Below are 27080 nucleotides of genomic sequence, written 5' to 3'. Positions count from 1 at the left end.
TACAGTAGCATAACTGGAGCTGAATAGTAATTGATAGTTTATATTGAATTTGTCTGAAACCTTATTGTAAGATTTTCACATTCAGTACTCACGTGACTCCCTTCCATGCACCTTTTTTCAAGTTGCAATGCTTTATTCTTCCAGTTTTGTGTTAATTAGGGAGTGCTGAGTATGTCAGATGGCCTGGTGATTTTGTGATGTCAATAATCCTCTCCTAGGGCTAGGATGAGAACACACCAAACTAATTTTCACATGGGGTAAATTTTACCTCCTCCTCCGTGCATGTGAAGAGCCCCTGCTATGATTTTACTCTGTAAGGGAGGGGTCTGTTCAGCAGCTGCGTAACCACGGCACTGAGCTCAGCTCTCCTCCTTGTGCTTTAGCGTGTACGATAGGGGTGGGCAAACTTTTTGGCCCGAGGGCCACATCGGGGTTGAGAAACTGTATGGAGGGCCTGGTAGGGAAGGCTGTGCCTCCCCAAACAGCCTGGTCCCTGTCCCCTATCTGCCCCCTCCCACTTCCCGCCCCCCCTCAGAACCCCTGACCCATCCAACCCTCCCCCCGCCCTCCTTGTCCCCTGACCGCCCCGATCCATACCCCTGCCCTGACAGGCCCCCTGGCACTCTCACGCCTATCCAACCATCCCTGTTCCCCAGAACCTCTGCCCCATCCAGCTCCCCCGTCCCCTGACTGCCCCCCAGGACCTTCTGCCCCTTACCATGCAGCTCAGAGCAACAGGAGCTCGCAGCCCCGCCGCCTGGCCGGAGCCAGCCACACCACCACGATTCTGCAGGAGCGGCGGGCCAGAGCGCTGGCAGCAGGGCAAGCTGAGGCTGTGGGGGAGAGAGGGGGGCAGCAGGGGAGGAGCTGGGAGCTAGCCTCCCTAGCCAGGAGCTCAGGGGCCAGGCAGGACGGGTCTCGCGCGGGCCATAGTTTGCCCGCCTCTGGTATATGGGGCAGAGCTGGAAAATCCACTGCTAGATGGATCTTTTCACTGCAGAGGGGACATGTGAGAGCTCTGCATGTCTTTCCCCCTCCATGTACACGTATTGAGCACGCAGCCTTCAATTTTGGATGGGGGAATTTTGGCCTTAGTGCAGCTGTAGTTGGGAAAATGACTGTAGAAATGGCACCTCCATGTTCTACATGTGTTTTCAAATTGTGCAACCACTTGCTTTTCACTACATATGCTCACTACTGTTAGATGCCAGAAGAATCAATACAGCTGTGGAAGAAGGAGCTGCTGGGTTCTGTTTTGTCTTGCGCCACGTTGATCAAAATGTCAGCTAAATTGTATCTGCAGAAAGTACTTTTCTTATAAGGAACAGAAAACCTATGTTGGTTCTTTTTTCTTTTGTTTTCAGATCCCAAACTGCATGTGCTTCCTCTTAGAACATTTAAGACAAACCTTTCATATGAGTTACACACTTAAAGCCATATTTAGGACCCTAAAATAAGTGGCCTGTTTTTCAGAGATGCTGAATTTCCACATCTCACATTGAAGTCAGTGAGAGTAGCGGTTGCTCAGCACCTAAATTTGAACATTTTGTCTTTTATAAGGCTTTTAACAATTACTGAGATGGAAGGCAAATGTAATCTGTTTGTAAGAGGTTGGATGCTGCAAGTAGAATCCAGCAGTGGCATGAAGTAGACTTGTAGAGCTAAGTATATTGTAATGTGTTAAAGATCTGCAGCTGAAAGCTGCAGGGTCACCTTTCCTTCTGGAATCTGGGACAGTTGCATAAAGACACAGATATAATGAAGTTCAGACTAATTTCTTTTGGAAGAAGTTTCTATTTTCCAGTGGGTATAACATCTATGAGCAAGTGTTTGTTGATTTCACAATGATTCTGATTATATTTTCTACATCCTTTAATGAAAAGCCAAGGAAATTGAAAACTTCAGTAGCAGCTTTTAAAGTTCTCTGTCAATAAACAATGATTCAGAAAGTCAATATTCATTGTTTTTTAGGAAGAGACATTTGTTTTAGATTAAGATACATGGGAACATATTGTTTGTCTTCATGAAACTGAAGAAAGTTAGATGCTTTGATTTACAGATGGGTAGAATAAAGGAAGACATTGAACAAATGCTAATTGAGTTTCTATTTATCTACTGCATCTAGGGATTAGCTGACATGCAAACAGCCTAAAACTGTACCTAGAAATCATTAGCTTTCTGAGGTGTTTTGACTTTGCACTTTTCTTGTTTGGGTTTTTAATTTATTTTTCAAACAGCTGATGGTGACAGCTTTCTCCTCTTAAGCTGAAGTCACATATATTGTACAGGGGGGAAAAAACCAAATTCATAGCACTTGAACACCGATCAATTTACTTTATTGTAACTATTGTGCCAAAGTCGTACGTTAATTAGCATAGATCAGGGAAATAGTCACATTAAACTCTTCACCCAGTGTCGTCTTTTGCAACTTTCTATAGTGTGTGTGTGTAAAAAGTATCTATGTCTGTAATCTTCTTTCCCATGATATTTTTCAGTGTTGTGCAGGAGTCCTTAATGTGTGTTTTTCATTAACCCCTTAATTATTTTTTAGCCAACTTGATTAATAGGCTGCATGAGCAGCATCAGCTTTGTGGTGGTGCCCTTGTGCAAGAGCAGTAATTGATGTCTAATGCCATAATTAATGTCCAACACAGACCACTTTGGAGACTGGTCAACATGGCAAGTGGCTCACCTGAGTTTCCTACAGGTGGAGTTGACCACCTACACCAGTGTCTCCTTCTGGGAAGAAGAGCCAGTCAATAGCTCAACTTCTCATGCACTGAAATTATTATGTGCATAGGGTGAAATTCACCTCTGTGCAGAGGGCCAGCACACAAGTCCTTTGCACTACTAATATCCTACATGAGCCTTTAAGTTAGTTCCCAATTTTGTGGGACTTAAGTGGTACCTAGATCTTGTGCTGGCCTCCTATGCAGAGGGCAGAATTTAATCCTAGTGACTTCATTGCATTAAAAAAAAGGAAAGAAAGACAGCAAATGACGCTCCATTAAATACCACAATAATAGATGCCTTATTAAAACCTGAAATCAATAGAATGGCAATAGAATAAATTACCCCTGAATAGAAAATAATTCCTTTTAACTGCGCATGAAGCATTTGGCTTCCAGCAGTATAATACAGTCTTGGGTCTATTTTTATACTTGAGAGTTATTTTACATTTCTAGCTGGTTGATATTTGTGTAGTATGATTTCTTTTCAGTAAAGGCTTGGGAAGCATGGCTTTATAGAACCTTGTTAATTACCTGCCAAATGCTATTTTGTATATTTTTGTCATGATCTTACAATTAGATATCCCAGAGGACCACAAAGTATTATACCAGCATTTACTCACTGCACTAGTTTGCAGTACCAAATGTTTTATAGTTAAGGCTGAGGCAAAATTTCTCTTCTAAGCCTGGGTAGAATTCCCAAATTAACATTCTGAAGTTTGGCAGAGTTTTGCTGCTGAATCAGACGCAGAATTATTAGAATAATTAGAATGAGAACCTCGGTGTGCACAGGAGAGACACTCTCACACTTAGGAAAGGCCCCTTAACCTTGTAATGTTTTTATTAGCACAATTAGCAAAATCACAGATTCTCCAACCTAGCAAAGTAGGTAGAGGTAATACAGGACAGTCAAGATATCCAGTATCTAAGTAGCCGTATACTCTCACCATCCATTGTGGAGACCTAGAACAGGTGAGACAGGTGATCCATGAGTGGTCCTATATCTGGCTTGCCAAGAAGATTGCGATGGCGTAGGCCATGTGGTTAGCCCTGTTATAGGGTTTTATGGCCTCCATGAATATTCATAAGGATGTCCAGCCTTCTCTGTCCAAAACCTAACTTCCTCGTGCTAATAGTGTTGGGGTGCTTTCTTCCCATGGGTTATTATTTCATTTACCTCAAGCTTATTACAATATGTGCCAGTTGGTTATCATGCCATTCTTGCAGTGGAACATCTGCTGACGCTCTCATCCTAAAATATCCAAAGCTAGCAATAACAGGCAACAACAGAATACCAATCAGCAATTTCACCATACTTGTCTGTTACAGCTTTCTGTCTTGTGATACCTTGTGATCTAAAGTTACTTGCAGGGATGGTCGTAACCAGTTCCTGTAGCACCGGGGCTCAAGGCTGCATAGAGCCAGCTCCTGTCCTGTGATCATCTCCCTGGGGGAGGGGGATGTTTCACCTTGTAACAGGAAGGCCTTCCCAGCTGCTGACTGCCAGAAAGTTGCAGGTCAGCAGGGGACAGGTCTTGCCCTAGGGTGCACGGAGACCTGTATCTCAGAGATGGAAGTTGGGGTCCTGACAACCGCTGTGGTGGTAGCTGGAAACAAGCCCAACCTGAGTGAAGGGGGGGAATTGATTTTGCTGGCCAGTGAAGGGTCTGTTATAGTTGGTAGTTGTGAACCCACAACTGGATCAGTGTCACCTTTCCTTTTGCGGGACACAGGAGAGTGTCTGCCCCAGAGAGGAGCCCAGAGAAGGAAGGCCAGACGGAAGGTGAGGGGAAACAGGAGGGTTTGCCCACCTTTTTAGGGAGGCTTTTCCGCTGGAGGAGGGTGAAGGATCTGCATCTGAAATGCAAGACCCCTCACCTGTGGATCAGATTTTAAGGGAAAACTGGGGGACAGATCTCCTGGAGGGGAGAGTCCTCCCAGCTGATCTTTTGGGAACAGAAAGTGGGTTGTCCGAGGGGATTTTACCAATTCAAAGCACTCCATTGAAAGATGTTGTTCCTGCTATGCTTGTAAAAGATAAAATTCTCTCTTCCAGGCAGGAGAAAGAAAAACTTTGCATTTGGGAAGCTTCACAAGTGGGTGGGGCCCAACACAAAGAAATCCCAGAGGGAGGGGCCGAGGGCAGGCATGGTTACAGTGCACCCTTGCCTTGCCAAAACCTCAAACACTTGCCTAAATTGAGAGCCTTCTCCCGAGAGGCAGGAGAATCTGTGTCTGAGCCCCTACTATGGTACACAAAGAGATTGGAAAATACAATGGAGACTGGGCAAGCCAGGCTGTGTGAACGGAGTCTGTCCGTCATAAATTAGCTGTTAATCTTGTGTCTTGCTACTTCATCTATGGGTCAAGACAAAGGAGTTGAGACTAATAACAAACCCTTTAAAGGTGTGTAACATACCTGATTTGCGGAAAAAAACTTTTGTACATGCTAGGGATGGTAGAAGTACACTGTGAAATCAGTCAAGAGATCAGTGTGTTAATCTATTTTCCCTTTTTTTTAGGAAACAAATGTAAATATTACATACAAAAAGTGTAACCTTTATATTACGCTAACAACTTTAAATGCTCAAAACTCAGCATAACCTTATTTTGTGGAGTGCTTTGGATTATTACCATATATACTCAATCATAAGCTGGTTTGTTTATAAGCTGACCCCCACCCCCAAGATGGATAAGTAAAAATGGAAAATTTTTATGACCCATTCATAAGCCAACCCGGTAATTCAGGGGTCAGCAAACTTTGGCTCTTGGGCCATCAGGATAAGCTGCTGGCGGGCCGAGATGGTTTGTTTACCTCGAGCGTGTGCAGGCACGGAGGTAAACAAAGTGTCCCGGCGCGCCAGCTGCTTACCCTGACAGGCCGGAGCAGCAACTGGTGGGGAAATTTTTTGAGGGGGAGAAGCTGGGGGTCAGGAGAGTAACCCCTGTGACCACCCCCCACATGACCCCACCCCTAGCCTGGGACACTCACACTCCCCCCATCCCATCCCTTCCCACCTTATCTGGGGAGGGCCAGGGGAGGATGTCTCTGGCCTGGCTGGAGCTGCTTTGGCAGGCTGGGCAGCGTGGCCACAGCCTGCTCCGGCGGGCCACGCCAGGCTGCACGGCCGCAGCATGTTCCAGCGGGCCGGGCGGCGCTGCCATAGCCTGCTCTGGGGGGGCGGGGCCGAATGGCGCAGCTGCAGCCTGCCAGCCCCGGAGCTGCAGCCCTCAATATGTGCCAATTGGTTATCATGCCAGCCCCGGAGCTGCGGGGAGAGCAGCATGGCCAGAAGCAGAGAGACTCTGGCCCCGCCTCTTCCCTTCTGGCTCTGCTGGCTGTGCTGACTCTCCTTGCCCCCACTGTTGGGGGAGGGAAGGGGGGGGCTGTGTCTCACCTCTCCCCCTCTCTATACCAGTTCATAAGCCTACCCCCTTCTCTGGTGCTTCCCTTTTTTACTAAAAAAAATTTGGCTTATGAACGAGTATATACGGTATGTTAAATGTACTGTGTATTTTAATATACAAAAAGAAAAGGAATACTTGTGGCACCTTAGACTAACACGGCTGTTACTCTGCAACCTTTTAATATACAGTGTGCCAAATCCTACCCGCATGTGCACCTCCAGTTGCCTTCAACTGGAATTGCATGGATATGTCAATGAGCAAAATTGAGTCTGGTGTGACTGAATCTTCAAAGACAAAACCAGACTTATCCAGTTTTATAAATCTGTTGATATAATGTCATTGGTGTGCAAGACGCTTTAGAGACACATGACACAAGTTCCCTGCCCTTGGGGGTTTACAACCAAAGACCCTGAACGTGCAATTTGATGCACATCCTGTGAGCTCCATGGAAGTCAAGGACAGTTGGCAAGATCATTCAGAGGGTCTGTGCAATTGCAAAATCTTGTCATCAATCAGACTGATAACACAACCAAAATATCACGGTCTCATGGTGGGTAAGGAAGTGGAGAGAAGGATAAACCTCAGTTAAAAACAAAATGGAGAATACTATCATAGTGTGTTTCGTATAGAAACCGGACCCTGTGGCTTCGGAGCCACATGGGGCTCTTCAGAAGTTCATGTGCGGCACCGACTCTGGGGCTGGAGCTACAGGTGTCAACTTGCCAGGGTGCCGGGGGGCGCTCACTGCTCAACCCATGGCTCTGCCACAGGCCCTGCCCCCACTGCACCCCTTCCCGCCCCCTCCCCTGAGCCTGCCATGCCCTCGCTCCTCCCCCTCCCCCCCAGAGCGTGCTGCATGCCAGCGAACAGCTGATCAAGAGGAGCAGGGGGGGAGGGCTGATCGGGTGAGTGGGAGGTGCTGGGGGCAGGGGAGCTGATGGGGGGCTGCTGACGTGTTACTGTGGCTCTTTGGCAATGTACGTTGGTAAATTCTGGCTCCTTCTCAGGCTCAGATTGGCCACTCCTGCTTTTAATGCTTTAAAAGATTGTTTTAAACTGACTCCAGGGCCCTGGTTCTCAACCTGTTTACTATTGTGGACCGCATACAATACAACCTCTATGGCCCTGAAGATGTCACGTGGGCCGCAGCTTTGTGCTGACTGGGCCGCACGTTGAGAGCCACTGCTTCAGGGTGTTGATGCCCTATGGTGCTGCTTTGGCCTGGGAAGATGGTGCACGCTTCCAGGGTGTGGTTTTCAGAGTTTCTCTGTGCATGAAACTGCAGTTGAACTTCATGGCTACAGAATGGGACCCTAAAGCAGCACTAGTGTGACACTTTAGAATTCTGCTTTAAAAGTTTCCGCTCCATCACTCTCAACCTCTCGCTTTTCGGAGTAATACAGGATCTCCGTAGTCTGCTCCAGAGCCATTACTCCTCTTGCCTGCTGTTGACATAAATATTTTATATTCATATTGTAGTTGGGAGTAGGCTCTTGAAGCAGTTTATTCGGCTTTCCTCTTTTATTATAAATGCACTGGCTTGTTCCCAGTTTGATTTCTTTTTGGCCTGTCTTAATTTTATTTTTCAAAGCAGATGGATTTCTTTTAGCAGGCCTGTTTGAACCTTGTACAGAACTTTGATGGCTTGTGAACAAAGTGTATTTGGTTATAGCTTCCTTTTGAGATTAAATTCTGTGTTTGCAGCCAAACTAAACAGGATCTTGACGTCTCAAAATCTCATGTAGAACAGCTTTAATATTCATATAATTACTTATTTGCAAGATAGTGCCAACATGATGCATCATTGCATTGGATAGTACCTTTCTAGGACATGGAAAATACAAACATGATTAAGCCAAACACACTTCCAACAAATGCCAATAAACCAGCAAAACTCATATTAGGGGCCTTATTGTGCCAAGATGTCTCAATGAGCTTTTTCAGAAGTAAAATCCTGGCATTTATTGTGTGAGGCTGTTTGTTTTAAGTTTTCTTATCTTTATCTTCTAAAGCCATTTCTAACAAAGCTAGAAAGTGAAAATTGCATTACTAACTAAGCGTCTACTACTAGGTAATAGCCAAAGTAAAACAGTTCTAATGTAAAGATGCCCATTCTGCTTTTGGTTGACCTGCAGACTTTTCAGTTTGGTCTGGGGGGTGGGGGCGGGGAGATGGATGCACCGGGCCCCTCATTAGAGAGGGCGCCAGACCAAGTGGCATCACAGTCTGGTTCACAGGGTCGCAGCACCACTCAGGTTTGACCTGGCGACCCTGAGTCATGCTGTGACCCCATGAACCAGATTGCAACACCCAGAGCAGGAAGCTGGGCTAGCCCCAGCAGAGTGAATGCGGGATCAGCTTGCTCTCCAACCTTCCCCCACCCACTTTGGGCCTCCCCTTAGTGGTCATCTTTTGGGAAGGGTGTGGGGGGGGCCTCAGTTCATATTTTGCTCCTAGCCCCCCAAATCCTCTGTGTCGCATTGCTTCTAACACTGACAGAAAACACCCAAGGGACATCAGCCCTCATATTCCCTCCACCAGTAAGTCCCAAATTTGTGCACACAGCACAGTGTGTCCTCAGTGCCTAGGTAACAAATAATTAACTTGAACATCTGGCACATATTCATGGTGAAAATAGGGGACTTGATTCCCAGTTTTGGTTCCCAGCTCTGACCTAGACTTGTTTGAATGAGCCACTTATTTCCCTTGTTTTAACAGTGGTGTGCTGTGGTTTCTCCCTCCTATTTCTAAAGTGCTTTGAGATCTCTGGATGCAATATGCTTTAGAAATGCAAAGTGGGTTTTTTTTTAAATGATTATAGGAATGAAGAGTTCATTTTCAAGTGTTTGTTCTTATTCAAGAAAGATAATTTGTTCAGAGGTAGGAGGATGGTGGGGATTTCCTGCTGGATTTCACTCTTTTTGTATCCTCTCTTCCCCATTAGGTTGTTGACAGAACTTGAATCACCTTCTTGGTGGCCATTCCGTGGCAAACTCTGGAAGGGGCCATTGGAAGCAAAGCCAAAGGAAGAAGCCACGATTTCAGGGTCGAAGAACCAGGAAGGAGTCATAATCAGAATTCCAGTTATCATCACCAACAGAACAAATTCTAATGTCATGCCAGGAAAATTCACAATTCTGGTTTCTGGCCTGGAAATCAGTGACTCCAATTCTCAGGTCATTCACCGGTTTGAATTGAAAGATGTAGATGATGTCAAAGTTCATACACCATATGAGATCAGCATCCGTCAGAGGTTTATTGGGAAGCCAGACACCTCTTATCGGCTGTTATCAGCAAAGATGCCAGAAGTAATCCCAGTCTTGGAGATGCAGTTTAGCAAGAAAATACAGTTTTTGGAAGATGCATTGGGATTTGTCGGTGCAAGGAAATCTCCTCAGGCTGATCTGGGCAATTCCATTTGGCAAGCAGGTAAATGACAGAAATGAAGCGATCAGTCACGAAGCTGGTTCATTAGTAGCAACTGTTCTTCAACAGTTCACAAAATTTGGAAGAAAACTGCAGATTTTACAGTGCAAATCCTCTTCCTTGCCTTAATAATCTAATGGTGATGAGACCACGCAAATGATTAAAGGAAACCTTTGACAGTAAGAGAGCAATATTAGCTATCATCACTAGTGACAGGTACCTATATATGAGAGCCAGGGTGGGGATGGAGAGATGGGATGAGCATTTACCTACCAGCTTGAATATAATTTTGCCAGGGTTTGGCTGTACATCACAAGGCCTACTTTTTCAAGAGCAATCAGTAACTATGGGTACTTTGATTCTCTCCCTCTTCCCCCTCCCGCAAGAGCCCAACTTGAGACATCTTAAAGGGCCTGATTTTCAGATAGTGCTGAGCACTCTTTCAAGTTGGGCACTCAGAAGCTGAGTTACCCAAACATACTAATTGCTTTTGAAAACGATTAGTTTAGATTTGAGTTTCCTTTGGATTCCTGTCTCCATTTTAAATCCCTTTTTGTTCTCTTGCCCCCTGTTGGATTTTTGTGCCTGTCTTTTGACAGGTTTCAGAGTAGCAGCCGTGTTAGTCTGTATTCACAAAAATAAAAGGAGGACTTGTGGCACCTTAGAGACTAACCAATTTATTTGAGCATAAGCTTTCGTGAGCTACAGCTCACTTCATCGGATGCACTTCATCTGATGAAGTGAGCTGTAACTCACGAAAGCTTATGCTCAAATAAAATGGTTAGTCTCTAAGGTGCCACAAGTCCTCCTTTTATTTTTGTCTTTTGACAGTGGTCTTTTGAGATCCACACCCTTTCTCTCCCCATCCTCCCACAGGCTTGAGTCCTGTGTCACAGCTCTTTTCCTTTTGGCTGATGACAGCTGGAGGTAGCTCTGCACTGAACCTGGCATTGGGTTAATCACAGCCTGTTCAAAACTGCTAAACTTTCATCCCAGCATGATTTAAAATGACCAAGCTGTTAAACACCAACTTCAGTAGATATGCTATGAATAATAATTAAAATTATAGCAGACCAAAAAGCAGCAGAGACCTATTACTCCTAGCTCCCATACAGGTAATTTTGTTTTTAAAACCATATTATTTGTGCACAAGAACCCACTTGTTCTAGAGGAGAGTAGATGAATCCATAGTATGGCCATTTTAAGGATAAACTGCAAGATTAAAAACCTTTCCATCACAACCAGAATGAAATTCACTATCACTGTTCTCCTCCCCTCACCCCCTCCGAACAGAAGTATTCTGCAAGCGCCATTTTCTATGACCCCTAATGCAGTGGGGGCCAACCTGGGGCTCCGGAGCCACAGGCGGCTCTTCAGACGTTAACATGCGGCTCCTTGTCTAGGCACCGACTCCGGGGCTGGAGCTACAGGGGCCAACTTTCCCATGTGCCGGGGGGCGCTCCCTGCTCAACCCCCGGCCCTGCCACAGGCCCTGCCCCCACTGCACCCCTTCCCGCCCCCTCCCCTGAGCCTGCCTTGTTTCTCACCCCAGAGCCTCCTGCACACCACAAAACAGCTGATTAGAAGGTGCAGGGAGAAAGGGGGAGGTGCTGATCAGTTGGGCTGCCAGTGGGTGGGAAGCACTGGGAGTGGGGAGCTGATGTGGGGGCTGCTGACGTATTACTGTGGCTCTTTGGCAATGTACATTGATAAATTCTGGCTCCTTCTCAGAGTCAGGTTGGCCACCCCTGCCCTAACGGGAGAAGAGCTAGTGTTTCCTTGAAGTAAGGGCATGTCTACCCTTATCTCTGGAGCCATCGATCCAGCTGGGGTCGATTTATCGCATCTAGTGAAGACGCGATAAATCAACCGCCAAGCGCTCTCCTGTTGACTCCAGTACTCCACCGGAGTGAGAAGCATACGCGGAGTCGATGGGGGAGCATCAGCAGTTAACCTACCGCAGTGAAGACACAGTGGTAAGTAGCTCTAAGTACATCAACTTCAGCTATGCTATTTTCGTAGCTGAAGTTCCGTAACTTAGACCGGCTTAGCTCATGCCCCCTCCCCACCCAGTGTACACCAGGCCTAGGGATTTCACTACTTTTCCATTCTAACCTTGAAGGCACTCAGATATCATGGCGAGAGGTGGCCGGACAACGCTGGTACTGAGATATGGATGGATTTGGGGAGGGGGGGTGGGCAGTTGACAGAGGAGCAAACCCGTTAAAAAGATACATTCCCAGTGCGTTTAAAAATTTGAATAGCAATAGAAAGATGACATGGCAAAAGAATAGGTGAAACCAACATACTTTCTATGCACTGAACTAAAATTGGATTTCAGAAGGGACAAAATGTTCTCTTGTTGACCAGTCTTCAAGGACTGGGGCTTGGAAAAGCTTGTTAATTTTTAAGGAAATAACTCTTAGGCACTTGGCACTAAAATGTAAGCACAACAACACAGAGGAAAAACAACCTGCTGATTTCCAAGCACTGAGTTATCCAGGCAAATTGGTGTTCAGTTCCTGATAGACTTAATGCTTGTTACATAAAATAATTGGTTATAAAGCCTTATTTTGCTTCATTTCTCACTACTCTTCTCTGTTTGCATCTGAGTCAGTGAGTCGAGGATGTTGCTATCCTATCCCCACCTGCATTTTTACTGTTTAAGTTGGAAACACAAGTAGAAGAAACTGGAGGTTGTGGAAATCATGACGTCTGTGACTCCACCAAAACTTCTTTCCCTTGTTTGTTCCGTCTGTGGATCCAGTATCCGTGACATATTGTTGCCACAAGATGGCAGTCGCTGACTGCATTTTAACCTGTGGGTTTTTTCCATAACCTCTGGTGGAAACATGGGATTTTTCTAAAGGAAAAAAATAATTTTTTTCAGATGCTGAATTTTGATTCATGAACTAAAAGACACAGATAATCTTTTGTACAGTTGTCTTCACAATTGAGACTTTCTGTAACAGCAAATGCTAACCCAATGCATTCCCATGATTTTGACAGAACACTGCCATTTTAATATATCACCTGAATATAATTCCCTAATGAAAGAGTCATAAACTATGCATGCTTCACATTCATTCATACATATTTATGTATATTTTCATCATTGTTTTGACTTGGGTTCAAGTAAAATCCTCATTGAAGCATTCTGTTTCTTCTAGTTTGCTTGAAACCAGTTTTCTGATTGCCTTGGATTTGCTTACTAGCTTTAGCCTACTGGACAAGCCCATCCAGGGTGTCCAACAACCTACAATTATCTAGTTCTTGTGCCTTAGTGTAGGATAGGTTTTGCCAGACTGGATCAGAGCCATAGACCACCTGGCCAGTAATAGCTACTTCAGAGAAATGTACAAAAAAATCCAACAGTGCACAGTTATGGGGTAGCCTGCCCCCAAGGAAACTGTCCTCCTGACCCCCAATAGTTAGAGGTTGGCTTATGTCCTGCAGCATGAGAGTTTTACATCCCTTCCAAAACTCCTGAATTTTTAATCCTTACTATTATAACTAGGGTTTCTTGTTATCCATATAAACGTCCAGCACTTTTTTGAGGCAGCTAAGCTCTTGACCTCAATGATACCTAGTGGCAATGAGTTCCCTGGGCCAATTGTGGTTTGGGTGAAGAGAACATATTTCCATTTATCACCTTTAAACGTTTCTGCCTTTCAGTTTAATTTAATCTCCCTTTTATTACGTAAATAAAATATACCCAGTCTCCTCCTGTATGCCATTCATTATTTCCTGTACCTTTTATCATGTCCTTTCCTATGTCTCTTTTCATCAAGATAAACAGGGCAGAGTATATTTCCCAGTGAATTAACTAGTGAAGGAAGACTGAATATGAATATTCTAATGAATTAACTAGTTTTAAATGGCACTCAATTGGTAAGAGAGACAAAGAATCTTGTCTAACCATAGGCGAAGTTTTTTCCATGTTCCTTTAAACAAGATTGCAGTAGTTGTTTACTACAAACAGTATTTTTAAAAAAAGCAGTGTTTGATACTTAGTGGCTCAGAGGATACAAGAGGAAGTTGGACATAGTTGTATTAGCACAGTGAATTACTTGCTTGTTTTAAAGCTTGACTGTCTGAGTTCAATAACGGGCAGACTGATAACCAAATAATTCCAGGGGATTATGAGTTTGCAGTAATGACATGTGAGGGATTTAGGTTTTTGTATTTGCAGTTTAGCTTTTGTCTCCTTTTTCATTAAGAAGTAACGCTATCCAAAGTAGTGGCGTATGTGCTGTCAGGCGCCCAGCCAGCTTGGCACCAGTTCTTTGGATCCAGAGCGAACTCCAGCTTCCGACTTATTTACTTTCTGTCCTGATGTCTCCAGCAGCTGTTGTCGCTGTGCCGTGTTAAGTCAGGCTGTGCGATAGCAGGCAGTGGCAGCTTCCTTCCACGTTCAGTGCCCCTTTAAGTGGGTCCACTTCTGGGATGGTTGGAGTGTCTTGACACGTAAATATGGTTGGTGCTAAACACCCGAGACAATCTGCATTACAAATAATGGCCTTTAATCGTAGCACTTCTCTGGGACAAGAGGTATCAGATATTGCAATAGGAGCCGATGCTTTAAATAAAGGACAGGTGGCACGCTGCTTCAGAAGTCAAATCCGTGCTGCTGCACTGATTAGCTCTGTGTGCTCAGTTATCGTCAGTATTGCCCTTTTGTTCCGAGGCTAGCTGACATGATTCACAGGTGTTCTCCAGGGCAAGCTGTGATTTGAAAATTGAATTGACTAACGTGTGAAGGGGAAGCAGAAAGAGCCTAGGTTTTTCCTGTAGGGAACAAACATCTTGCCTCCAAAGTGTCATCTGCTTCAAACGTCTGCTTGAAGTCCAAAATTAACCTTTTAGCAATTGGCCCCCTGGTACTAAGTAGCTTGTCTGGGGCACGGCAGACCTTCCAGTTGCTACATTCTGCAGACTAGCCTGAGAAGTTGTTTGTGTAGTTACGACTAACTCATGATCTCTGATGTGTTACGTAGATAATGGATTTTATTTCGCAGGAAGAGTGTATCATTAAATGTGATGATTCTCATTTGAGTTCCTGTTGCACCCCAACAGAAGCCTCCACCGTGCAAAGCATAAAGCACTTAAGTTGATCTTACCTCCTGCATTCCCCACCTGTTCCAGCAGATGTCACTGAATGACTGTCTGAATTTCTCTTTACAGCCACCGGACACATAGTAAGCGTGGCGCAACCTGGATCCTCCTCAGGAGGAGGCGGAGGCGGACAGGCTCAGCTGCAAAAGCAAAAACAAATCGTGTCTGAGTCAGAAACTCAAGAACTTAAACAGGTACTATCAAGATGAGCCCAGGTTAAAGCAGCATATACCAAAGCCCTTTCGTTGTGCCCTCCCCCAAAACATAAACACTGTGAAGAGGAGCAGGGTCTTATACACAGAACTCTTCATTTACTATAGCCAAGGTTGTCTTATCTCCCCTTTCTCTGGAACACTGGATGGACATAAAAAATAATCCAACCAATGAGAACCCCTCAGTGTGCTTATCCACCCACCTTTTGTTGGTTTTGGGGGGTGTTTTTGCCTTGTTTTATTTTGCTGAGAAATCGGGGATTTGTCATCACGGTGAAAATAACTCTGGGATTTTGATACATTGAAAAGTTGCACACTCGTGCCACCTCCATTCTACACAGAAAATTAAATGTTTCAATACTGATTTTCCAGGTCACATTATGCCCATTTGTACTTTCTTGTTCCCTGATTTAGAGCTCTTTAAATAGACACCATCAACTTGAATTTTTTTGAACGATCATTTATTTGTATTGCAGTAACATCTGGGGGAGCCATTGTGCTGTGTGTGGTAAAGACATATAGTAGAAAGAGTCCCTACCCCCGAGAGCTTGCAGTCTAGTTTAGATACAAGATCCAACAGGTGGATTGGACAGATGAATGTGTGGGCAGGGACAAGGTTGCAGTAAAAAGGCTAACTTATAAAAAATTCTGGTCATCTACAGCTTCCTTAAAATATTAGGTCCTGAATTTCTTTTAAATTCCTTAAAAAACAAACAAACATTTTTCTCCTGTCATGATTGTTGAAGCCTTTTCAGCAGCAGAGACTGAGCATACACAGAGTGCTGTCAAGTACGCAAAGTAAACAAGCTGGAAAAGCAAAGGAACATATTTTCACTAACTTAAGTGTTACTTGTTTCTGTAATGAACACAACATTTTTAGACAGGTGTGACTTTCAAACCGATTGTGCCCCTTCAAAGTATTTCTTAAAGAATATCTTGGGGGTGTTCCTGGCATTGTCCTTTTCCTGTCTCTCACTTGAATGATGCTTTTGTGGTTTCTTGATCGCATTGTGTAAAATAGCCACTTATTCTGCTTCAGCCTGTCGTTTGTTCTCCCTCTCTCACGTAATTCCAGACACAACCCCCCTTTTTAATTAAATTGGATCTGAGTTTGCAAGTACACAGCAGTAATTTTAAGGATGACTAAAAATGAAAACCTTGCAAAAAAACATTATAGTTAACCAAAGTCACTACTAGCAACCCACGGATGTCAGAAGTAAGGTTAGACTTAACAGAAACCCAGACATTTGAAAGGTGGTCTTTGCAGGGAAACAGACTAGAGATTTTAAATAAAACAAAACAAAACAAAACCCTAAGGAAGTCCCACTAATCATTTCAAAGTTCACCAGAGCCCCTTTGGCCCCAAGGGGCCATTCTGATATTCCTAATACACCCAGCCAAGATTTTCCAAAGTGTCTGATTTTGAAGACCTCATTTTCAAGTACCCAAATTGAGAGACCTGGAAGTGGCCTGATTTTTCAGAAAATACTGAGCACCTATTTTCCGAAAATCTGGTCCCTGTAAGTTGCCTCAGGTTGTGCCCCCAATAATTGAGGTACCCAGAATAACACTTGAAAAATCATTGCACCCCACTTCCTTCCCTTACCCAAGGATAAATTCCATAATATGCCTCTTTGGACAAAAAATGGGTCTTGTAAACTAGATTTCACAACGACCTTGTGCATTAAACTCAATTGAAGTTTCTAGGATGGTCTGCTTTTGAGAGAAGGTGAGGGAAAAGGGGGAAATGTAAATTATGACCATGCAGTATTGTCCCCCTGGGATAGGGCGTGCTATACTAGCCCAGCAAGAGCTGGATTGGGCCAGGTGGGCCCAATCAGCTAATTAGGCTGCAAGCAGGGGAGCTTTAGGCTGGAGGCAGCTAATTAGAAACAGGCTCACCTGTGCTGGAATAGGCAGGCCTTGTATAAAGCCAGGTAGCTGGCTGCAGTCTGGGGCTGGTTCTGCTGGGAAAGGCTGCAGTCACTCCTTGAGTGGAGGGAGTTGGAGTCTGGCAAACCCAGAGAAGAGGAAAGCCAGATATGTAGGAAGAAGCCCAGGAAAACAGTAGCAAGAGGTAGGACTGTAAGGGACTGTGGCTGCTTGTTATAGGGTTTCTGGGCTGGAACCCAGTGTACAGGGTGGGCCTGGGTTCCCCTACTAGCCCCTGAGGAGTGGCCAGGGCGTTGGAGGCACTAGCCAGACAGCAGGTCTTGAAAAACTATGAATTCCCCAGCAGGGGAGGATTTCAGTGACTTGGCCAGAGGGATAAGCCACAGCAAGGAAGCTGCAGAGCCAAGTCAGCGAGGCAGTAGAATGAGGCCAGATGGGAGAAGACAACACTGGAGGGAGAGCGCAAGCTGGCCTTGCTAATCTCCAGGACGGATAGCAAGAGGCACCGTTCACAATGAGTGGATGCCGTGACACCCCCCAAAATCAGTATGCAAATCATTTAACTTTCTGACAAAACGTGCAGTAACTGAAGTGGAGTTGACCTTTTTTGAGGACTTTAAGGGCTTACGAAAAGCAAAGTCTGAAATTTATAAGTGCAGCTATTGCCTCTCTACAATTCAACCTAGCATGCAGTTGTGCAACTCTTATGCATTCAGCTGGGTTCCTTGTTTATCTCTTAACCTGTCAGCGATACAACTTCCGAACTAGACTTTGCAGTTGTAACCGAAAGAGCATAAAAGCCAAAATGTTAAAGGAAGGGCTGTTGACCATGAGCTGTGAGGGCTGTTGAAGATGCCTACATATTTTGCAGTACCTCTTAGAAGGGGCTGTTGAGGAATTCCTTATTCCAGGGCCAGTTCATGACAAATACACAGCCTACTTCAGTGCCTGGAAACTATTATGGCACTCTGCAGTTATGAGTGGTGAGTTTAGGCTGTTCCTTACTAAGTCGTGATCCTGACTGCTCCTGCCCCCAGCAGCTCATGCTGAAGAGGAGCCACATGCATTTGTCTTGTCTGCATTGAGGACCTCACCTTCAGTGCTGCTGCTCCCAGAAGTTCTCCATGCACCATATCTGCTGTCTACTCCAGAGCTTTGGAACAGAGTCTGACAGCTCGACTGAGAATCTATGCAAACCTCATCCTTCTTCCCTGTTGAGAAGGAACGTGGTGGGATAGATTAGAAGGGAAGGAGGCTTGAGGATGTGGAAGAAGAGAACCTTGGAGTACTTGAAGGGGCAGACGCCTACTACTAAAGGCAGGTATACAAGGTATATCTATTTCTGTGAGGTGAACTTTATACTAGGGTCCAAGAGCAGCACCTTCATGGAGATCCAGTACAAACCCTTCCAACTATTGTTGAGAGTGGTTGGTGTTTCAGAGTGCTGCTCCTGGACCTTGCAGTCATGGAGCAGGCAATCAGAGCATCGTATATCTGCTTCTGGCATGTAGGTATCTGGCAAACTTCTCAATGCCCTGAATATTTCCATTAGATTTGCCCTATACTCCAGTTTATTATTGGGAGACAGCAATGACTAGTCAATAGGATGTAGGACTGGGAGTCGGGAGACTTTGAGCAAGTGACTTCACTCATTGTGGCTCTGCTTCCCCCTCTGTAAAATGAGAAGAATGACAGTTGATCCTTTGTCAAGCATGTCGAGAATTAAGGGTGAAAGAAGCACGACGTGCAAAACGTTACTGTGTATAGGGTAGTATTGTAACTGTGGTGGCCACCATTTTGAAAATTACTTTATGGTATTCTGACCCTCGTGTGCTGAGTAACCATATTTTCTGAACAGTTTCCCTCTTGAAAATTGATTATGCTCATTATTTTTGGAATATCCTTAGTTCTGGACTGGAACTGGTAGGGACTGTGGAGGGCTTTGTAGAGCTCTTTGTGGAATGGGTAAGACCAACAGACCATCTTAGGGTCGGAGAGATGTGAGGGGAATAGATAATTAACAGACAGGGAAATATCTGAGCTAAAGGGTAGGCCTGGGGAGAAACATTCGTAGCTGAAGTTCTTTCACAAAGCTACTCGCATTTGTAGCAGCAGCTCAACAAACTGAATATTAAGTACCTTTCATTAGAGCCGGAAGCCCTCAATAGTCTGGAATTGTGATTGGGTACTTGCGTGAAAGAACTTGCCAGGACTTCACCATTGAGGTGTTTGTGTTTAAAACACAGCATTTTGTGGTTGTGTGGGCAGCGTTCCATTAGCTGGGCTATAGATTTGCAGAAAGAAGTCTACTGAGTTCCTGTGGTCTGTGGCTGAGTCGCTGTCTACCGGCTGACCATGGCTGACATCATGTCATTGGGTGTGGGAAGGGATATGATAACATTAACTTAAGGGTTGTGGTTGAGGAGGGGGAGTAGGATTTTGTTCACTAGATTTGGCTTGGCAAAATAAATTCAGTGCTTTCTAATTTCCGCTCTGTTAAACCTTTCCTGCCAACGAGCTATTACCCTTATGTTTACTACATCTGCAGTTTGCATATCCGATATAGCAGATGATACTATCTGAAGAAATTAATTTCCATAGCAATTGTGAAAAATCCATGGATTTCATTGTGTATCTTTCCAGTGGCTTCTCAGTGCCTCTTTGGTCATATGATCTAGTTTAGTTTAGTCATTTCACTCTGATACTTTTCTCTGCATTTATTTACCTTTGTCTTGCATTCACACTTCATCTTGGGAAAACCTAACCGTTATGAGGTCAAAGAAGTAGTGCTTAGTTGTGGGACCATTCATCAACAGCATCAGAGTGCTGGAATAGCTCTATTTGTAACTTATCCATGCCTTAAAGCTTGATGAAACAATTAACCAGTACAGCGAATCCTGTAAAACTGATCTCTTGATTGCTGTCACAGTTCCAGACAGAATGCACCTGCTGTGCTATCGAATATACCTGTTCTAGCAATCATTTGTTTAATTTCTGTCCTGTGCTCAGAAGTTTTGTGCCATAGGATGTACCCCACTGACACCCTGGAGGCTGCAGAAGAGGATTTGTGAGGTCTGAACCACTGGCTGTATGTGTACACTGCTTGAGTGCACGTGTGACTTGTGCCCGATGATGTACGTACTGTGTGCAGCTACACGCACGTGTCAGGGGCCCCATTCCACTTCTGCCCCAAATGGGTGCACATGATCCCCATAACAGCAGCCTTATGAACCTCTGTATTATGGCAAGCCACATACTATAGCCTTTCTCTTCCCAGAGATGTAGTTTAGACATGCCAGGATTCAGATTTATCTGAGCAGGAACTGAATGTAGGGGCCATTGCTGGATCAGGGGCACATGCATTTACACAAAACAGATCCTTCCCTTGATGTCAGGCCTCACCCCTCTTTGGCACAGAGCCTGTGGAGTGGACTCCTTGAGGAATTCAGGGAAGCCAAAATCAGAGCAGCCAGCTTTTGTCTTACACACTTGCCGCTTTCTGCGTTTTGCTCATTTTTACTGGTGGATACCTGTATGCAGTGTTTGACCAAATTTGTCTCATGCCTTTCTTCACATCAGGTTACCAAAACTGTGGTGGTGATATTTGAATTACAAATACAGGGCCTGAACCAAGATCAGGGTCCTGTTGTAAGCAATTTGGGACAGGAACACTCTTTATGTTTGTATAGTGCCTGCCACAATAGGGCTCGGGCTGCATGTGCTGCCATAATACAAATGAATAATATAGTTATGCTAGGTGCTATACAGAGCCACAGAATGGGACAGTTCTGTCATGAAAACTTTACAGTATAAATAAATAAAAGTTGGGGAAAGTGAAGTCCTTATTATCCTCACTTTACAATTGGGGAACTAAGGTGCAGATAGATTAAGTGACTTTCCCAAAGTCCCCAACAGGAAATCTGTAACTGGGTTGGGAGTTGAACCAGTTTTTCTGAGTTGTAGCCATTGGCTTCCTCTTACTGCTGGAGCTGGAAAGGCAGGAGACTGCTTGTGAGGCCACTGATCTTATTGATCAGTTCTGAATGCAAGTGGCCAGGAAAGACGTCTTATAACTTCAGTCCTTAGTATTGCCTCTGATGTGTAGTGGCATGTTGTAAATAGAAAGGAGGGATTTCATCTCTTGATTCACTGCCCAAATTAGGGTTTGGCACAGAAGGCATCAGATCTTTTCGTGGTTGGCAGAATTTGTGCATTGATGACTAGACATCTTGTCATTGTTTTGCTCTACAAAAATAGCAACCATTTTTAAGGTTTGGCCAGACTACTGACTCTAGTAATCTTTCCAACCGTCTTTATGTGGGCAGTATTAGCTACAGCATTTTAACTATGTCCGACCACCTTTCGAAGAAAACGACACCCACACACAACTTGAATGTGCAGTGCGGCTACCAGGCAAAGGGTTAAGCAAATTGTTACCAGACTCGCAGTACGCCGACAAAGAAAATTAGTGGATGAAAATGAGCCACTTGCAAGTTTTTTTTTTTTGTTTGTTTGTTTGTACCAGGAACCACATCAGCACCTTATCTTCAAATCAGACCCTGATGGGCAAGTAAAATGAACAGAGTACTGTAGCTGTCTGAATGTCCATTTTAGTTGCATTCATATTTTAAAAGCCTTCTGTTTGAAACTATTATTCTTTCTTGGGTATTTTAAATTTTAAGCACATTTGAATTAATCTAGAGCACATCAAAATTAATCGGGTTCAAAACTAATAATAGGTCAGATGTTATAATAGACCTGTTTGCTTTTGCACAATTCTATTTTGTAAATTTTACTGGTGTCTCTGTTTGGGGAGTGGAAAGTGCCTCTTTCCTTTCTGGCGTCTCTTGTGCCACCTCCTGTTAATCTGTAAATGTGTTTGAGCCTCTACTTGGCATACCGGCAGCCCTATTGCCTTTAGCTTGTGAAATCCATTGAGATCACAGCACAACTGGGTCAGGCCAGGCCAATACTTGAGCTCACTGATGCGTAGCAAATTAATAAGAATCTTTGTTTGAATGCCTGGTTGCTGCAGAAAGTGGTGGTGAGTCAATAGAGGAATTCCCCCACCTGATTTTGCAGTAAACCAGTGCCCCAACATGGAGTTGGGAGGCACTGTGCTGCTGGAGAGGCCATCTTTCCAATCAGATATAAAACTAAGTTTCTGCCTACTTGTGATTTACGAAGAGTGATCTATAAAACCCCAGTGCCCTAGCTGATCTCCAATTTGAGTCATTAAATTATGTCTATAAATTTCTTCTCCAGTTCCAACTGGATATGGTAATCCTCATTTCCTGTTCCAAACTGATGTGTAGTGTAGCTGCACACTGCTAGACAGCTGCTGCATTTGATCCAAGATGTGGGTGAAGTGACCTCCATGTCCTTTACCTACAATATCTCCCTGGAGATGTTGAGAGGGTTAAATGAATTAATATTTGTAAAGAGCTATGAGATCCCTAGATAAAAGTGATGCAAGGTATTAGAAGAGAAAATAGAACAACTGTCATCCTCTTCACTATTCTTGTTCCTACAGAACCACGTGGGCATGTTTTATCCTTTAGTAATTAACACTGTGTCAAACAAGGATCAACAGCAGAATCATAAACAGGAATGTCTTGTCTAGGTGCTCACCATGTCATGGCGATAAGCAGAGTAAAAGGACCTAAATAGAAGAGAATGGTCTTTCCACAGATTCCGTTATGATGGAGTGAATAAACCACCTGTTATAGCCAAGGAGGGTAGTGATGTTCTGTTGTTACACACAGTATCAGGATGTGTATGGCCATCATGGCAGCAGAAGGAACCACTGTCTAGTAGAGGGGAACTGAGAAGCGCAGTTCTCCATCCCCGTGATATGAAGCAGGTTTTCCAAATCCCGCCCTTTATACATCTGTTAGGAAAGGTAGCTGAGTCTTGTCAGAAAATCAGCCGGGCTGGACAGGTGGCTTTGGTTCATACTAATGAGTTGATGAAGGAGGCTTGTAAAGGGAGCATCCAGGGGAGTGAACAAGAGGCACAGATTTAATTCTCATCTGAGCATACTGCAACAGAAGATCCAGGATAGTACACCAAGGGATTGCAAGGAAGTTTAGTTTTCTTTTTCACCATTTGGATTTCAGCCATACGTGATCACAGAAATTAGAGCTGGTAAAGGCCTACTGGGTCATTGTAGATGATCTTAATGGACCTTCCTGGCCTTAAATTTGTGTTGATTTGTTTTTTTCACACTCACCTCAGTGGCTTTTCCAAACACTACATAGAACAGGATCACTGGGAGTTACCTTGCAGTCTCTCTGAGTGTTTGCTTATGATTACATGTGGGAGTGGTAATTTGCTAAGTTTAGTGTTAACTTAACTGGTTTATTTGTAATATAACGCTTGTGTGGGCCTCTTGCTTGTAGTCTGAAATAGTGTAGCAGTCAGTGTATCTGTTGTTTCCCATCTTGATGACCCCAAAGTAGTCTCTTTTACATCCCTGACACCCCCATTCTTCCCTTCCCATCTGTCTAATATGATCCTGCTCCACTGCTTCTGACCATGTTACCCTCCTTCCCCTTCAGATCCCTGCATGTCCCCCTTCTTCACCACATCATGCATAAATAACTGGTCCCTTTACCTTCTAAGACCTATTCAACTCTACTCTTGCCCAAGTATTCAATGCAGTCTTTCATTGTGTGATCCCTCTCTCACTCCTCTGACTATTCCCATTTCAGTGCCCTCTTTGTCCGCTTCTCATGCAGCCGCCTTAGGACCTTCTGCACAAGTGGAATGTCTTCTCACTGCTGATCTGTCAAGCCACTACCAATCTTCATTCAAATTGTTCCTGCAGACTCTCTACTTTCGTAGTGCTCACAAGTAGTGAGTCAGTTATAACTGAGGCAGCTAGAAGCACAAATTCCTAAACTGAGAAACCGGGTAACCTTATTGCTCTAACCCTCACTCTTACTCGCTCCGTCCTTTCTTTTGTTCTAGCCACACTTGCATCATGTCTAAAATTAGATTATCAGGACCGATTATCTCTGCTTGCCCCATAAGTCACTTAGCCTGCTTTGGGGCACTGTAATATTAAATGATGGAAATCTTAGCCCTATCATTTTGCTGGACATATGGAGGTAGGACCTGATTATTTAAAACTGACATATTACAATTGCTCTTCACATCTGAAGATAACTGAAAAGTCTGTCCAGATCATTCACCAAAAGTTCTTGATCTCTTCTTCTGACAGATACTGAAGAAGCTTAAGAGCCTCGCCTTAGAAACAGACGCAGAACTGGAGAGACAGGACGAAGTTCTTGACGTCATCACCACCTCTGTAGACCGGACGACTTTGAATATTGACAAGCAGAACCGCAGAATGAAGAAGCTAACGTAGCACCCATATGAGCCAGCGAGGATGGTAACGGGAGAGATTGTGCAATTGTTTCTTTAACAGACTATTTATAGACTTTCTGATTGTACAGAAGCCATCTCTAATATTGTCTTGAATGTCGCTGTGGAACTTTGGCAGGGAGTAGGAGAGAAGGAATGTGAAAACATTTTCAGACTGGGATAACTTTTAAAGGCATTTTAAATGCCTAAACTGTTAATTGTAGAGAAACAATGACTGTGAAATCCCTGCTACAGAAGATCCTTAAACATAAAATACTGTGACTTCATCTGAGTTGATGTCCATGCCACATGCTAAGTTACTGCTTTTGAAAAGTAACGTTTTTGTAATAAATAAGTGAAGATGAGGGGGCAGTGAATTATGTGTCTTTATACCGATAATTACACTCCAAAGTTCTTGCAAGTTCTTTCCAAAAATAGAGATAGAGTAGAAGTTGACCAATTCACACTAAGCACCAGGCTGAATTTTACGAATTAGTGATTGAGTGAACAAACCTAATTGTCAACAATAGAAGAACTTTGTTCACTTTATTGTACAAATGTAGTTTTAAGATTCCTAGCACAGTGTACTAGTAAAGGTTTTATGTAATGAAGGCTTAGTAATACAAGAGCTTGCCACAGCTTTTAGTTATGAAATCTTTGGCAAGCAAGTGGAGACAGAGGACGTGTCTGTGAATTAGTGATTTGCACTTGGTGAGGAGTGCAGTTGAGTGTTGCCACAGGCTGTCTCCTGCTACTTAAGTAGCTTACTGAAAATAAGTGTCGAAGCAAAGCGGAGACTTTCATTTTCCAAAAGGGAATTCTTGGTCCTTTGATGTTCAATTGCAGCTGCTTTGTCTTTTATACGGAATGACCAGTGGTAGAAATAAAAGTACAGACTTAATTGATTGATTGTTCACTATACTATCAATGAGATGATTTGGTAGGATTGCCTGAAGCACACAAGTCTGTTCTGAAAGCACATGGAGTACCTTGTGTACATAAAGACCCTCGCTTATGTATAAAGGCATTTTTGGAATAAGATGCTTTCTGGTTGGCTGAAGTCCTTATAAGGTTTTAGCTCTTCAGAAATCTGATGATGGCTTGGCACAGATTCTCCATGGTATGACAGATATCATTTCTATAACCCTTCTTGGATGCTGGGAGGCTCAGGTCCATAAATTGCTTAGCATTCCTTCATTTTCCAAGGAATACACTTGTGATTGGTGTTCCCTTCGCACTGATCAGATACGGACTTCATCAGAGCTGCATGGGGACCACATAAAGCCTGGTAGCTCTTCTGCAGACCTATGGATCGAATGTCTCCTGATCAGTGCTTTAAATATTTTGTGTGCCTCTTGGTATGAATGGAAACTAACATGGTGGACAGCCTTCCCCCTTTCATGATTTTTCTTTTAAATAACTGGGATGTGTGCGGACAAGACTTCTTGTCAAAGCCAGTGTTACATGGATACTTCATTGTCTTTCAAAAATAAAAAGGGAGTGGCTGTAAAAAATGTATCTAAACTATATTATTGTTTTGTTATCATTGATTTTAGGCATAGTTCACAATCTAGATGTAATTTATCTCAGTTAAACATGATTTAGTGTATACTTTTCTCTCCTACCATAAAGGTCATTGCCTAGAATAGGTTCCAGATAGCCTGTATGTAGCTGTAGCAGAGAACTTGAAGGGGATTCATTTCTGCTTACCACTATCCTTTTCATTTTCTCCACTACAGCCCTTTAGTTAGTTTGCTTTAAGGAAAACTGTTGTAACCTTGTCATTTCAAAGTGTTTTATAATAAGCTGATAGTGAATTGTCAGCATGTAACTTTACAGATAAAATCTTTTTCAGTGCTGAAGTTTTGAACCGGGGACCGCACTGATAATTGCCGTGGGATTGTCCCATTTCAGAGTAATACGGCCTACAATTGAAGGAGTATATGGGAAATGACCTAGAGATAATAGTCTTGAAAACAATATAATGCACATCTCTCCAATGTAATAGCTGGTTAATTTTTGAGTGACTTGTATTTTTGCACGGCAAGTCCCTTATTCACTATCTGAGTTGTTGCTGGCATGCATTGGTGTCTTGTTCAGTGTTTTTGAATGTAGTAATGTTTAGGCTGTAAGAAATATATACATAAAGTATGTACCTCACTGTAAATAAGCACATCCGATTTAGTTTTAAATATTCCAAGTAACAGTTGTCTTAATGTGATGAGAAAACATGTTTACAAGATGATTTATTTTATGAAACTTGTTTAGAAATACACTTTGCACAAAATGCACATTTTGGCGTGATGAAATTTGGACCTGGTCCTGATTTAGAATTGATTCCTAATGTTAATTAAACTACGATTGCCAAAAACAAATAACATTTGCACTTAACTGGATTGAGTTTACCATTCTTTTTATCATAACTTATTGCTATGCTTTAGCTTTAGCTATGGCATTTAATTCACTACTGTTTTTGTATGCGTTGGTTTACCTTGGTCTAACATGTTAATGCCTAAAAAAACCCTGGTATTATAAGAGTAAAAAGTTTGAGATCTGTACATTTTCTGTCTAGCTGAATTCCATCTGACCGGAACTCACTTTGATTCTGTAACTTGTTCTTTACTTTTATTAAAATAATATCTTCAAATAGTGATTTTTTTCTTCTGTTGGTACCAGGATTTCTTGAGTGCTTTTTGGTCGTGCAGGCCACTATTTAAGTGTGTGTCTCAAGGAGGCCTGCCCACCCAGTTTATAATCTGTAACATCTCTGTGGCAACTACAGTGATTGCTTATATGGGAAAGTAACTGAGGTACATTTAGGTCTCGTTAGTGCAATAAACATGTCTCATTTGGAAAAAAGTCAGTCACACTCTTCTCATGTTCTACATTTCAATTCCATCCTTCCATCTGTGCTGTATCTCTCTGCTGA

General features: G+C 43.5%; 1 protein-coding gene across 2 annotated transcripts in view; it reads left to right on the top strand.

Moving 5' to 3' along the window:
- The window catches only part of SNAP47 (synaptosome associated protein 47), a 36695-nt gene extending 9956 nt beyond the window's left edge, over positions 1-26739 (top strand). For both annotated transcript variants that reach the window (XM_084621608.1, XM_084621609.1), the window contains exons 3-5: positions 9082-9566; positions 14748-14872; positions 24009-26739. In XM_084621608.1, coding sequence (XP_084477734.1) covers positions 9082-9566; positions 14748-14872; positions 24009-24155 — 757 coding nt within the window. In that variant the 3' untranslated portion in view covers positions 24156-26739. The remainder of the gene's footprint in view (positions 1-9081; positions 9567-14747; positions 14873-24008) is intronic.
- The last annotated feature ends 341 nt before the right edge of the window (positions 26740-27080 follow it).

Source organism: Lepidochelys olivacea (assembly GCF_965140295.1).
Source record: "Lepidochelys olivacea isolate rLepOli2 genome assembly, chromosome: 2".
In the NCBI taxonomy this organism is placed as follows: Eukaryota; Metazoa; Chordata; order Testudines; family Cheloniidae; genus Lepidochelys; species Lepidochelys olivacea.
This window is presented reverse-complemented; position numbering and strand designations above follow the sequence as displayed.